This window comes from Wyeomyia smithii, chromosome 2 (assembly GCF_029784165.1).
Source record: "Wyeomyia smithii strain HCP4-BCI-WySm-NY-G18 chromosome 2, ASM2978416v1, whole genome shotgun sequence".
Taxonomy (NCBI): domain Eukaryota; kingdom Metazoa; phylum Arthropoda; class Insecta; order Diptera; family Culicidae; genus Wyeomyia; species Wyeomyia smithii.
In genome coordinates, this window is record NC_073695.1 from 248680476 (window position 1) to 248696333 (window position 15858).

At 35.9% G+C, this 15858-nt stretch overlaps 2 protein-coding genes across 2 annotated transcripts; one reads left to right on the plus strand and one right to left on the minus strand.

Annotated features, from left to right (window-relative positions):
* Window positions 1–13855: 13855 nt before the first annotated feature.
* Window positions 13856–14828, plus strand: LOC129722483 (uncharacterized). The gene is made up of 2 exons (XM_055675932.1): window positions 13856–14324; window positions 14385–14828. Exons 1-2 carry the CDS (start codon window positions 14129–14131, stop codon window positions 14639–14641), a joined length of 453 nt encoding a protein of 150 aa, XP_055531907.1. The 5' UTR covers window positions 13856–14128; the 3' UTR covers window positions 14642–14828.
* LOC129722484 (mitochondrial import inner membrane translocase subunit Tim8) lies at window positions 14815–15398 on the minus strand. Its single transcript, XM_055675933.1, has 2 exons — window positions 15143–15398; window positions 14815–15076 (listed from the first exon to the last, which is right to left on the minus strand). Exons 1-2 carry the CDS (start codon window positions 15236–15238, stop codon window positions 14903–14905), a joined length of 270 nt encoding a protein of 89 aa, XP_055531908.1. The 5' UTR covers window positions 15239–15398; the 3' UTR covers window positions 14815–14902.
* Between the last annotated feature and the right edge of the window lie 460 nt (window positions 15399–15858).

A 15858-nucleotide genomic window follows, 5' to 3' on the forward strand; every position in this document is an offset into this window, starting at 1 on the left:
CAAAAAAAGTTGCTGTATCATTTATTTTCAATTTCAATACATCTTAAAAAGTTACGTTATATAGAGTCGAAATTTACCGTATATCGAGTTACGTTATATCGAGGTTGCCTTATATCGAGGTATGACTGTATAATATTTAGCCGAAGTGTTGAATTTTTTTTCATTCCGGATAATCGAATTTTCCAGATAATCGAATCACCAAATTGTTCTTCACAAATTTGCCGTTAGCGAACGTGAAATTATTATTTTCTTTCCTTATGTTACTTGAATGACACAGTGGTGTAACTAGAAATTATTTCTGTGGGAGCAAGAAGTGAATTCTTGAATAGCACAAATAAACATAATTTGACCCTGATTGGTTTCACTTAGCTCGGCCATGTAACAAACATGCTGAAACGAATAGATGAGGTAAAATTTCAAATTAAAATAATAAAAACAAACAGCAAAAAAAATCCGGATAATCGACTCACGGGATAATTGAGTCCGATCTGTATTACTGTTATAACTATTTACTATTAAAATAATTTACTGCTTTTTTGAAAAAAAAAAGCCTTGTCTAATGCTTACATAAATTATCACTAGAAAAGTAGATTTGTTTAAAAAACTTTGATTGATTAGCTTTCCAAACTGTGACAAAGCTTAAATATGAGAAAAATGTTTTTTTCTTTACGAACTAATTTCATTTTTTGTCATATTGACTTACATTTTAAGTTTAGTAAAGCGGGCAATGTATGTAGTTTCGCGGGAATGCGAAGCTGAACGGGAATAAAAGGTGTGACTAGACTTAGAAAAAATTTTCCCTCGTCCAGACGGGACTTTCTACGTCTTCGACATTAGGAAGAGTTAACCTTACCCAGTAGTTTAATTGGCCAAAACACCTTGCCGGAGACAACGGAGATTGCGGGTTCGCGACCCGTCTGGACGAGGGAAAAAATTTTCTAAGTCTAGTCACACCTTTTATTCCCGTTCAGCTTCGCATTCCCGCGAAACTACATATATTGCCCGCTTTACTAAACTTAAAATGTTTTTTCTTATTTTCTTCAAATTTATTACATTTTAGCTCCTGAAACTATTATGATGTGTTTTTTACCATTTCATTTTTTCTAATAATTCAAAATTGGAAAAATTAAAAATTACTTTCAGTATGCTAAGGCAATCGGTACCGTTTTTTTTTTATTGGCAATAAAGCAAAACGTATTTTTTTATCAAGGGGAAAGTGAATTTGTTCCTTGAAATCTTTATAACTACCAATTGACCATCAGTCATTTTTGTATGCGAATGTTTAACTATTGCTTGAAATTGAGAATTGATACAGCATATTTTGAAATTACCGCGTTTTTTTTACTCGAGTTGCCCAGAAAGCCGTTTGCTTGCACGATATGGTTTTTATAGTTTATGTAATTTTTGTTTTTGATTTTTATGGTATTTTGCAGATGGAAATAACACCGCTTTTTAATCTCTTTCGAAAAGTATTTGGCAGACAAGATTAAAGATTTTAATAAATTTTAATAAAATAAAAATAAAATTTCCCACGCGGAGTTCAGAATTTACCCGGTATTTTCACGAGGATTTTTTTTGATTTTTTTTTTGAAGCTACGTTTCTCTCGCATGAAAAGCGAGTTTGGAATAGTAAACTTTTTAAATGCGGTCTTCTTGAAACAACATTTTTGCTATCGACTGGAGTCAATTTTATTTTTTATGGCTATTACATACCAAAAACGTATGTAGGACTATTTAAATAATTTTATTTCAGTCGATTTTGCCAAATTTTCCAAAAAAAAACAAATGTTCCTTGTTTTCTGCAAAAAAAAACCGGAAGTGTTCAGAAAACTCTCACGTGCAAGCGTCGAACACTTTCTTAGAAAAATAAATGTTGTTCTAGGACAAGGTGAGCTCAGGTTATGTATTCGGTCGTTCGGCTCGTCATTTCAAAGACATAAACTTCGACACAATCTGAAGAAACTTCCACAACAAATGTCTCAGTTTTAAACTTTCCATAGACGTTTCTATGGGCAAAAGACGCACTTTTGTGCTACACTGAAACACGACTCATTTTCGAGAAGCCATAAATAATGCTATATTGGAAAGGTATTATAAATTATAAATATTTTAGAGCCAAAACCGTTTGTTTAATCGGTGTGACGTCTTCGGAAGAGTTGTAGATAATAATTTTATCTTTACTCTGGAATTTTTTTTTATTTTTTTTTTAATTTACTTAAATTTATTTAATTTTTAAATATTAACAGAACAATTGAAATCATATTTTTTATGAAAACTACAAAAAATTACCTAATTGAGGACTGTCCGCTCATGGAGAAATTATGAAAAAAAAAGTTATATTCTTTTGAAAAAAAAAACAATATTTTGAAAAAAATTTTCGCAGCTAATATGTCGAAATAATTATCTACAACTTTTCCAAAGACACTATGCTAATCAAATTAGTTTCTGATTCGTCTTTTAACTTTTCTTTAAATGGTAACAGAAATGGAAAAGAAAAAAAATTAAAACCTGAGTTCTAGTGTTTGTTGTTTATCGATGAGTTAATACTGTAATGACCATTCAATGATAGTTTTTGAAGAAACAATTGTATTCCAATTATGTGAAATCCGAGAGTCAATTCGACGTATTGTTACTCTTTTACACATTTCAAAATATGATTTTCTTTCCAGGGTTAACAAAATACAGTAAAAATGACGAACACAAAATAGAAAAATAACTAGAGTATCGGTGTTGCATCACATCGACAGAGGTCGCTTTTCGGAAGGTTTCGCATTAGTATGCTGTAGAAAACCAGACTTTCTTCGTCTGCTGCTGAAATAGTCCCATGGCCTTCACATTTTCACTAATGCTAATGCTAATTTTTAAAATGCTTAAACTAACAGAGTTGTGAAGCAAACTGAATTCCATCATTATTAATTGTAAAATAGTATGTAATACAGTCAGGTTTTTTTACGTGTTTTTTTACGAGGTTTTATTTACGCGGATTTTTCAACTAACGCGTTTTTTTACGCGATACCGCGCTAATTCAAAAAAATTTTCACGAATTTCCGAATCAACGTGGGTTTGGAACCAGAAACGTTTAAGTGTTATCTAGTAAAAGACTTAGTCCAAAAAATACTCTCCGCCCACCGAAAGATCCGGAATGACCTACAAAGAGGACAATTTTAAATACTGGTTCTAGAGCGTCTCGGGTTTTTTCTTAAGCCCTTCTTGCTGGACTACTTTACGCGGATTTAAAATAAACGTGGTTTTTTTACGCGGATTTCTGAATTACCGCGGTTTTCTACGAGGTACGTATCCCCCGCGTAAAAAAAAACCTGACTGTTCTTCAATAATCAGGGTAGCCACTCAATCGGAATAACCGAATATCGGTTACAACCATGGAAAGCGAACGAATTCTCGTGGAAATCAGGAATTCGCCATGAACAATTTTAAATTGTTCGCAAATAACAATTTTCAAACTTTAAAAAAATCGTAATCAATATTGTTTTCGACACATTTTGCATGTCCGAATTCTGTTCGAGACCATTTTCAGGCTCTTGGTACAGCAGTACCAATTCGTTGATTTGACCCCAATGGCAAGCTCGTTTTACATCGTTTTGAAATTCATTTTTAAATCTTTCAAAGGACCGAGTGTCCGAAAACACTGCTTCAAAAATTTTTGCTTTTTGTACTTTTTGTTGTTGGTAAATCGGTGTTACACCAATGTTACATAATACCTATTCGAAATTGCTCAATGTTGGAGTACATCGCAGTAACGTCCTGAACATGAAAAAAATATTTGAATTATAGCTTTTTGCATTTTCAAAATAGATATAGTCACGTATAAGTGAAAGTACTAATATACTAAATTAATCTGTATTTACTATCAGGGGTTATACACTAGTGTTAGGTAAACAAATTGAAATATTCTTTATTGCATTTTCTAAAAGGATATGTACTTTCAGATAAAGCATTAAAAACATTTAGATTTTTTCGACTAGAGCATATTTAAAAAGAAAATCATAAACGTCTGAGCAGTAGAACCGATTTGCCAGCTATTGCAAGCGCGTAATCTGCTGCTGCGCGCCACATACCACGATTATCTCGAAACTATTTTTTCCAAGAAAATGTGGCTGTGGTAAGCACTGGTTTTGAAAAACCATCAACCGGATTGAATTTTAGACAGGCTCGTTTATAACAATAATAGCATGCTTGGAATCGACGGATTTTCTTTGAAGCAATATTTTTTTCCTACTACAAAAACCGAAATATTTTACGCGAATAACGAAACTTTTTAGAAAAACTATCATTATTTTTGTAAAAAAAAGTAAATTATGCAAAATCCTCCGTTCGCGAGAGCCGTTGGAAAATTTATGTTTTGGTAAAATGACTGCGCTGCCGCTATTCGCATAACAGACCTATTTTAAAGTCCTATGCTTTCCTGTTTTTTTTTTTGCGGAAATGGGTCCATTTTGGCGTGGTGCTTAAAAATAGCCTTTTAAATCGAGGTTGTGAGAATCAAACCTTACTTTTTAATGGCTATTCTTGAAAATGGACCCATTATCGCAAACAAAAGAACACTCAAATTTTACATAGGACTATTATGCGAATAGAAGCAGTCAGTGACTGTAGTTATTAATAATTTTAGCCCCCCCTAGAATTTCCCAGAGAATGATTGTATTCAATATAATTACATTCCATATTACTTATCAGAGCATCAAAATCAACACAAATCTCATGTCGTCATTCATTGGCTAAGAACTAGTCATGCACGCTGCGCCCCTCACTTTCTGGTACCGGTAGGGTTTGCTGAAGAGAAGTGATTTCACAGGGTTGTCGTCCGGCATCCTTACGACGTAACCGGTCCACCGCAACCTATTTTCTTTCGCCAGGTGCGCAATGGGGTTCTCTCCATTCCGTTCGAAAACACCAAGAGGACTTTCGTAGAGGACTACCGGTTATATCAGGGTTTTGTAGTTTTTTGTATCGAAGTGGTCATGTCCGATCAGCACTGTGATTGGTGCGTACGTATGTGATGTCTGAGAAGAACGGGCCGTCGATGAGAACGTGGTCAATTGTTTTGCTGTACGTTGGTCGAGGAAGGAAGGGACTTTGGACTTTGGAAGCTGCGAAGTTGGTGCATAGCTGGCCGTTGTCGTTCGTCACGGTGTGCAGACTGTGCGGGCCGATCACCGGCTTATATAAGTCTTTTCTTGCGTTCATGTCCCCAATGACAATCTTGATGTCTCTACGCGAGCAGCTATCGTAAATTTTCTCCAGCTGTGCGTAGAACGTTTCTTTCTCTGCATCAGGTCTTCCTTCGTGAGGACAGAGAACCAGCCTTTTATTCTCAATAAACACAACCTGTCGCTGATTGCCTGCCACTTCATCACACGACTCTGCATCCCGCATAAAACCGCTACCAAGCTCATTGGTTGTGCCACCGCTTTGGTGGTACTGTGCCTTGCGGTCACAAATCCACCGTACCTTCTCTCCTTTCAGGCAAAGCCCTTGGAGCGCAACGATGTCGAAGTGGCGGGATTCTAGCTGATCCAGACATCCGGGGCGTTGAGCGATCTACTGTTACATGTACCGAGCTTCTAATCGTCGTCCTAATTTCGTCGGCTGGGTCATTGCCTATTGTTCCAATTCGTTTTGAATTTTTGATTCTTCGTAGTATGTTTATTTTAGTATGCTGCCTTACTAGGGCTGCGATGCCTAGTCTCGCGACGGGGCTGCCGCCATGGATGTAGCTGGCGAGACAGCGCAAGTCATAGCTGCAAGTCATAAGCTGCTCTCTAAGGAGAACAACTACGCCTTTCCTGTCAGCATACGACCAAGTTCCCACCGGTTCACCGGTTTTCCTTTGGTTGCTCGTAAACTAGTCGGTAACACGTGGAGGTAGGAATAGGGCATTATGCCTTGAACCACACTTGGGTCTATTTTTTTCCAGCTAGTACGGGTGTGCTTTTTTTTTTCAAGGGGGGATTTGTTAGTAGCTTAAGTATTTATGATAAATATTAGTAAATAATGAGTATGTGTGTCCAATCACAAATGATGACTTCTCAACACTGTTAGAAATTTGTAATTCTAATTGTTAGGATTTGTTTGCTTTCGCAATTAGGACTTATCATTCGTAGGGATTTAAACCTACTTGTCAGAAAAGGGGAAGTAAACTTACAACTAACTTAATTGCTAACTTATTGGCTATAAAGAGAGCTTATAGTAGCCATTGAGGATTGCAACGATTTTCGTCGAAAATTGTTAATAATTTTATTTGACATAGCTTCTAATGGTTCAACACCAGTAAGTCTATGTAATTCAAGTGTACCAAACCAAGGAGGACGCTTCAAAATCATTTTCAGAATTTTATTCTGAATCCTTTGGAGCGTTTTCTTCCTTGTTGAACAGCAACTTGACCAGATCGGTACAGCATAAAGCATTGCTGGTCTAAACATTTGTTTGTAAATCAAAAGTTTGTTCTTTAAACAAAGTTTAGAATTCCTGTTAATGAGAGGATATAAACATCTCGTATATTTGATGCACTTGGCTTGTATACTCTCAATGTGCTCTTTGAAAATAAGTTTTTTAGTACGGGTGTGCTGTTAGAACGCACTGCCCAGCCATTTACCAAACCTGGCTCTCCGCAATATCAAATCAGTGTTGCTGAAGGAGGTTGGCGTTCAAGATATTCGGTACATCTTCGGAGATTCTATCCCGAAGTGATTTTTTCTGCTGTTACGACACTATTTTAAGCGTTATTAAATAAGCATATTGAAACTCCTTTTTCTGTTTTTTAAAATTACATATTCTGTTTCGGAACAGAGTGGTCTATGTACATAAATCGAGGTAATACCATCATGTAACATCTGATATGTAACATATTACAAAAGGAAAACTACACACATTGTATATTTTTAGACTCCTTGAAAAAGGTGAAATAAAGTCACCGAAACTGTCGGAATAAGAAGAAACAAATCGTTTTTGCTTGTATACACGCACTGATTAAGCCGATAAATCCGTTAAACTAACCGTTCCAGTCGTTTTTTAAACAAACATATTACATGTGAAGTTTCCAAAGAATCCTATAGTAACTAAGCTACGTATGGACTTTTGCTGTCTTTCAGCAGATTATTTTACTACCGAAAACACCTGACTTTGCAGTGTAAGTAAGCTAGAAAATAATTGCAAGTGATGAATAAAATGTTTTTTCTCATTTTGAATAGGTTCATGTTCTGTACGTGGCCGCAGCCAACAGGAAGCTGAGACCTATACCTGGTGTGTTTCAATATTTCCGATGCCAAACTCAAGTGAAAGAAACCAGTACGAGAGCACCCGAAAACAGTAACATCAAAAAACCTTAGCGGTTGCTGTAATTGTACATTGCTTTATCATAATTTGACTATGTTTTTTATTGTAAATACATCATTTCTACATTAAATATTATTGTTCAGAACAATAAAAACACTGTGTTTGTCATTTTTACGAGGAAAAGAGGGGTTTTTATGTATCTTCACAGCCATATTTGAGGCATTTTTATATACATTTAGAGGTCACTTGCAATGTTTTTCATGGTAAAATTATTGCGGGTGGTAGATTCAACAACAAAACAACAAAAGACGTTAAAACTGCTACTGCTGCTGAACTGCTGCTGCTGCTAGGACTACTGCTGCTGCTGGGACTACTGTTGCAGCTGGGACTATTGCTACTGCTGCTGGGACTGCTGCCGATGATGAATTGTTGCCTCCAAGCTGTTCCGTGGAAACTCTTAACAGCATTACAGTATGGTCCAACGATCAACTGAAAGGTTCAGAACGGTTCAACGGGATCGGTAGACTTGCTTCAGCGGGAAAGCTTAGGTAAAATCTCAATGTTTCCGTTATGAGAACAGTTGCTTACGTTTTCACTTTATTTTACTTTTTGGACTGACAAGAACGATTCCGCGATTGCGACATCGATCGAGCAAGCAAGCCTACACAATTGAAATGCTGTGTACATATACATAAACAAAAAAAATAAATTCAATTCAATATATTGTACGCTTTTTTAAATGTTAAAATGTTAAAAATAAACAAGAATAAAAAACTCAATTTATTGTAAACTTTTTTTTAATGATCATAATACCCCTTCCGACAAGTCTAGCGTAGTAGTAAAGTTTGTTTACTTTGGTCGTTTGGTTCGTTTGGTTTATTTTGCTTCAGACTCTGCGCCACTCTATCTATCCACTCTTGTCATACCTATTCACCTTCGGATTGCTTACAAAAAGTTATATGCGAATTAAGCGCTATTCCCACTACTTTCGGGCAGAGTCCAAGCCGTGGCGCGAATGCAAAAAAAAAAAAAAAAAAAAAAAACAAAATATTTCACTGCCACATAGTCACATCTTCGCAAGTTGCTGCCGTGAACTCTCCGGGAAGCACAAAATATCGCCGGCAACGATATTTTTCATTCGCACGACTGCAACACGGCACTGCCCCGGACATTGCACGGCTGGGTATCATTCTGTTTCTGAAAACACTAAGATTGGATTGAATTTGATCACCTTGGGCTTTTCGAAAGAAACCGGAAATTACCATCACAAAATAAAAATATGACAGCTGGAGTTGATGTGGGATGTGTTTTTTTATCATTCATAAGTTTAGGTCTAATAATCTTCAAGATTAATCAAGATTGCTACAATGTTTGTAGTTACGTATTTAATGGAAATATCTTCATGTGTCCGAGATGTGTCGCACACATTTATTTGTCATATATTACAGTTCCAGCTGAAAATCAAAAACAATGACTTGCGAAATTTGGTTTTTCTACCCTTATGCACATAATGTCGCATCTAGTGCGCTGTTAAGCATAAAAAATCGCGTGAAACACCGCATTAGTTCAAAAATCCGTGTTGAAAAAACTCGTAAAAAACCGCGGAATAAAAACTGACCGTACTAATATTTCCTGCGTCAAATATGGATACTCAAAAACATCACTTCGCGTGCATATTTGAAACAAACAATTTGATGTGATTAAAATTAATCAATTAAAGGCCTACTAACATTCAATATTTTGCATGTCTACGTAGTTTTATAATTATCTTTTTTTTCCTCAGATTCAATTATTTGCAATATATCTCCATATTTTCTTCATTTGTCAGATATCCTCAAATTTCTTCCCTAAGATTTCAATGTAAAACACCGAAAATCCGCGTAGAAAAAAAAACACGGCGCTAATTCAAAAATCCGTGTAAAAAAATCGCGTTAATTCAAAAATCCGCGTAAAAAAACCGTTTTTTTTAAATCCGCGTAAAGGTGTCCAGCAAGAAGGGCTTTAGAAAAAACCCGAGACGCTCTAGAACCAGTATTTAAAATTGTCCTCTTTGTAGGTCATTCCGGATCTTTCGGTGGGCGGAGAGCATTTTTTGGACTAAGTCTTCCACTAGATTAACACTTAAACGTTTCTGGTTCCAAACCCGCATTAATTCGGAAATTCGAGAAATTTTTTTTTTGAATAAGCGCGGTATCGCGTAAAAAAACCGCGTTATTCAAAAATCCGCGTAAAAAAACCGCGTTAATTAAAAAATCCGCGTATAAAAAAATTCCAACGTAGAAAAAAACCTGACTGGATATCATCGCTTTGAATTACGCATTAAGTATCATCATTATGAATATTCTATGTAGTGAATATTATCTTAATTTTTCATAATCAGATACCTGTCGTTTTTCCTCAAATGTCTTTTTTAAACATCAACGAACATTTTTTTGAAAGAAAAATCACATCATCGCCTTGAATTTCGATTTAGAGGTATGTTAAACATCAAAAGCCATGATTTTGCATGTTTTACGTAGTCCTGTAAATGATATCAAAGTTTTTAATAGTCAGATAATTATAATTTCTCCTCAAAATTTTTTTCCAAACATTTTAATGCAGAAAAAACACACATCATCTCCATGAACTTTGAATTGAAGAAAAACTGAGCATAGGAAAATTACGATTTTGTATGATTTACTCGTTTCAGATTTTGATTTAGAGGTAAATCAAGCATGAAAAGTCATGGCTTTGCATATTTTTCTTTATATATTAATCAGATACCTATTACAGACCCCGTTCGATTTCGGCACGTTTCGTTTTTAGTACGGTTCATTTTTGGCACTGTTTGATTTTGACACACTTAAAGTTGAACGAAAAAAAGCCAGGTTTTATCAATGTTTTTCGTCATGTGAATGATATCACAATTTTTATTATTAAAAAACCCTAACTGTTTCACAAATATATTGCTTCGACCTCTATGAATATTTTCTTGCAATAAAACGTACATGTCACCGCTTACTTGTTTGATCTAGAGCGACTAAATATGATGATGGTTATTGTGCACCTCAGATAAAAATTATAAATCATGATCCGTCCTATAAATGAAGCGCTCTAATCTAATACTGCGCTATCAAAATAATCAAAATAAGAACCTGCACCCCGCCGTTGCTGGGTCGCACACAATGAGGTGTAAATCACACAGCTCCGCCGCCACGTTTTACGTTATTCGAATGATATCATAATATAAAGTATTAAAACCCTAACTGTTTCACAAATATATTGCTTCGACCTCTACGAATATTTTCTTGGAATAAAACGTACATGTCGCTGCTTACTTTCTCGTTTTAGAACGATTTGAAATGATGGTGCTTATTGTGCACCTCAGAAACGGCGGCAATAATATCATTAAGATCTGTGTTACGTAATTTCCTTTTTAATATAGTAAATAAAAACAATTACTCATGAACCATCTTACACAAGAAGCGCTCTAATCTAATACTGCGCTATCAAAATAATCAAAACAAAGCAACCTGCACCCCGCCGTAGCTGGGTCACACATCACGAGGTATAAATCGCACAGCCCCGCTGCCACGTTTAACGTTATGTGAATGATTATTAAAATTTTTATTATTAAAAAACCCTAACTGTTTCACGAATATACACATATATATATATATATATATATATATATATATATATATATATATATATATATATATATATATATATATATATATATATATATATATATATATATATATATATATATATATATATATATATATATATATATATATATATATATATATATATATATATATATTGCTTTGACCTCTATCAATATTAACTTGCAATAAAACGTACATGTCACCGCTTACTTTTTTGATTTAGAAAGTTTTAAAATTATGGTGATTATTGTGCACCTCAGTAACGGCGGGAATAATATCAATAAAATCTGCGTTACGTAAATCCATTTTTATATAGTGGATAAAAATTATTAATCATGCACCATCCTATAAATGAAGCGCTCTAATCTAATACTGCGCTATCAAAATAAAGCAACCTGCACATCGCCGTTGTTGCATCGCACACAATGAGGTTTGAATCGCACAGCCCCGCCACAACGTTTTACGTTATGTGAATTATATCACAATTTTTATTATTAAGAAACCCTAAATGTTTCACAAATATATTGCTTCGAACTCTACAAATATTTTCTTGCAATATAACGTACATGGCACTGCTTACTTTCTCGATTTAGAACGATTTGAAATTATAGGGGTTATTGTGCACCTCAGTAACGGCGGCAATAATATTAATAAAATCTGCGTTACATAAATCCATTTTTATATAGTGGATAAAAATAATTAATTATGCACCATCCTATAAATGAAGCGCTCTAAGCCAAAACTGCGCTATCAAAATAATCAAAACAAAGCAACCTGCACACCGCCGTTGCTACATCGCACACCACTAGGTATAAATTGCACAGCCCCGTCGCCACGTTTTACATTATGTGAATAATATCAATTCTGTATTAAGAAACCCTAAATGTTTCACAAATATATTGCTTCGAACTCTACGAATATTTTCTTGCAATAAAATGTACATGTCACCGCTTACTTTCTTGATTTAAAACGATTTGAAATGATGGTGCTTATTGTGCATCTCAGTAACGGCGGGAATAATATCAATGAAATCTGCGTTACGCAAATCCATTTTTATATAGTGGATAAAAATAATACTGCGCTATCAAAATAATCAAAATAAAGCAACCTGCACATCGTCGTTGTTGCATCGCACAGCCCCGCCACCACGTTTTACGTGATGTGAATGAAATCACAATTTTTATTATTAAGAAACCCTAAATGTTTCACCAATATACTGCTTCGAACTCTACGAATATTTTCTTGCAATATAACGTACATGCACAGAACAGATATGCAACTTCGAACAAAACTCTGCAGCAAATCAGTGCCCAAGCATTCGCATTCATTTTTTGCTGTTCCATCCTACATTGATTTTACAGTGCATCGTTCGAACAGTTCGCTCCAATAGTTTGAACATGCACCAAAAAACTATTTTTTTTTTGCTTTAATGACCAGGCAAAAAGGTGATCTTGAATAGTTGAATCTATTAAAATCAAGTTGAGACAGGATCGCATTCAAGAGATCTTCAATGTGGAAATTCAGTAACAATTCACAATCAACGTCAATAAAACAAATTAAACTAAAAATCTTTCAACCATTCAAATATTGTCTAACAAATTTTCTTGGATCATACACCTTACGACTGTCAAAACTATTTTAATCTGTTAGTTGATTTACTTGAATATTTTCGTTGGACTTGGAAACCGAATTTCTCGATCAACGACAATATTTTTTTCTCGTACCGTTTTTATACCTAACATTGCTAGAAATGCATATCAGACGCGCTGTAGCACTGCGTACGACATTAGGTACAATGTAAAAAAATGATTGTCGTTAGTCAAGATATTCAGTTTTCAACTTGGGCAACAATGAAATTTATTAAAAATATATCTACATAAAAACCGTTGCACGTATGCGGGTGGTACTGTACGTTTATCATGAAAAGGCACCCCTGCTATACCAGTACCGGGGAGAACAAAGGATTCTCTCGATGAAAAAGCGGCGAGAGCTCATACAGTCCTTTTGTTGAATGAATGGAATATAAACGTAATGAAATTTCGAGTGAGAAATGCATTCTCTCCACCGCTAGATGCCGATACTTAAAATAAAGAGATTTTGTCTCGTTTTTGGTTCTTCAGTTGAACAGATGTGGTACATGTCACCGCTTAATTTCTTGATTTAAAACGATTTAAAATGATGGTGCTTATTGTGCACCTCAGTAACGGCGGGAATAATATCAATGAAATCTGCGTTACGTAAATCCATTTTTATATAGTGGATAAAAATAATTAATCATGTACCATCCTAAAATAAATGAAGCGCTCTAATCCAAAACCGCGCTATCAAAATAATCAAAACAAAGCAACCTGCACACCGCCGTTGCTGCGTCGCATACAATGAAGATTGAATCGCACACCCCGCCATCGTGATCTCGTTGCGGCAGGAGAAGTTTGGTTGTGTTTGTTTTGACCAAGTCCGCATGCCAGCCGTACCGGACTTGCTTCAAAACAAACACAACTAAACTTCCCTCTCGCCCGCGACGCACGAAGCCGAATGAACCCCTAGGAGCGAATGAACCCTGGTCCGACATTTTTGTTGCATTTGAGCACGACATTGGACCGATGTTGAGCGAAATGTCGACCCGTTGTAGGACCGATCTATCGGAGAATCGGACACGAATTGGTCCGACATCGGCCTGACAATTCTTACTGGGACGCTTGTCCTCAGAGCGGCCCCTTTAGAAAATTCAATAAATCACGAATAAGATGCACACTTTACTTACAGTTTAAATTATATCAAATTCTCCACCTTCAAGATTGAAAATGTGATCATATAAAATACTCTTTCGCCACAGTGTGGTGGCGACGCTCATCGCTGCATCGCATATTTTTCTATTCATTTTCCATTATATTTTACCCTTTCATATATGATCTTCATTCCTCCTGGCCAGCAAGGAAATTGCCTTTTACGGACACACCACAACAATGTCTCGAACATGAGATAAAAATATCTGAATTGAGTACGATTAAAATGCACATGAACAGAGGAAAAATGCACACTTGTCACATACCATTTTCCATACCGTTGAGTCATTAGATCGAAAATATGTATAAAATGCACCAGCGCTTGAAGATAACGCACAGATTATTGTGTTTTACACAACCGCAAGGTTTGGTTATTCTTGCAACGTTTGCATCAGAAACATGCTGTACTCAACGTTAAGTTTTGCTGTTACTCAAACAGTGCTGCTATGTATCCTAGTTATAATGAACCACAGGATCGATCCGACAGCGGCACAGGGACAACGCCTATGCGGCAAAATACTGGTCAGCACGCTCTCAATGATGTGTGACGAATTTCCCACACTTCCTCCGCCCCACTACAACAAGCGGTTTAATGGTAAGTCTCTATTTGCTTGAAACATTTTTACAAAAAAAATTTAGTTGTGTTTGTTTTCAGATGATCAGTCAACGCCAGTCAACGACAGAACTTATTTTGGTGAACGGCCCAATGTCGCAGAGCTTAATGACAATTTCGGTCAGTTCAAGATAACGCGCCATTGGATGATTAGATTTCCGAAGTTTGGTGATAGGCGGGATTTGAGTTTAAAGCACCACCAAGTGGTAAAGAGAGGCATTTTCGAGGAATGTTGCCTTAAGCCATGTACTGAAAATCAGCTTAGAACGTTTTGTGCTAAAGTTTCTTCAAAGCGATAATCGCAATTCCGCAAAACAAAATTACTCAACGGAATGCAATTTTCTAAAACGATGAGCCCTAATTATGTACAACCTGCTGCTACGGAAAATGCCTTGTCTGTTTCAATGAAACAAAACGTGTAAATTGTTTGTATACCTTGAAATAAAAGAAAATAAAATGAACCGTGTAACACTTGAACTGTAAAAACGTTGTTTATTTCTGAACTAAATCCTTAACCAGCAAATTCACCGTATGGCCTAACTTTTCCTAATCGTATCGGCTCACATCCCCGACTGTCCTTTCTGCAGCGTCTGAGCAAACCGTGTAGCGATAAGCAACGAAGTATCAATGAATCGGTTCACGCAGTTATTTAGGCAGGATTCGGTTCGACTGTCCAGTTTGCTACCCGGTTTGTCCACGCACTTTTCCCAGCAAATATCATTGAATTCGTGAATCTGTCGTTAGGAAAAAACCGGCGGTTTACAGAAAAACAAATTTGTCTCACGCCAAAATCCACTTACCTGTGCACTGAGTTGGGCCTTTTGCTTTTCAGCCATCAGAAAGTCCTGCAGTTCGGGATCAACGGAACCTTTGCTGGATGCATCGAAATCGGCCATTGCGATAAGCGGTGGTATGTTGAAGGAAATATTTGCTAACTTTGCGATTATAGCCGGATTTCGATCTGATGAAATCTGAACACAGCAGCAGTAATTAAATTCTGTTTAGCTAGCAGCATGCGTGATCGCTGTACATTGCGTAATCGAACTGTCAAAACTTATCGTTTACAAGCGGAGGGTATACACCAAGATTAATAAATCCTAAGAGAAGAGAGCTCCTTATGGCTATAAAACTCAGTTTAAAAAAATAATTCTTCAGTTACGAAACGGTATAAGCATTACATTACGTTAGTGACTTTTTATCACGAATTGTTTCAGAACTAAGCAGTTTGTTAGAGCACGGCTTGTATAATTAGCTGGAGACTCAATTACTAAAATATTTCATAAATTAATTTGAATGCATGCATAAGATCTCCATGAAATTGAATTAGAAACTGATTTGAGTGATTCAATTGATTTATTTCTACTATCGACGGCGGAAAGAGTAACTACATTCAAACGGTTCTGAAAACGCCAGTTGAAATAATTCAAATTAGTTGATTTAAGGATTCTCGAGGTTTTGAGTTAACTGAATAACAGCCGATTAAGAAGTTATTCAGATAGCCGCTGGTCTTACTAGT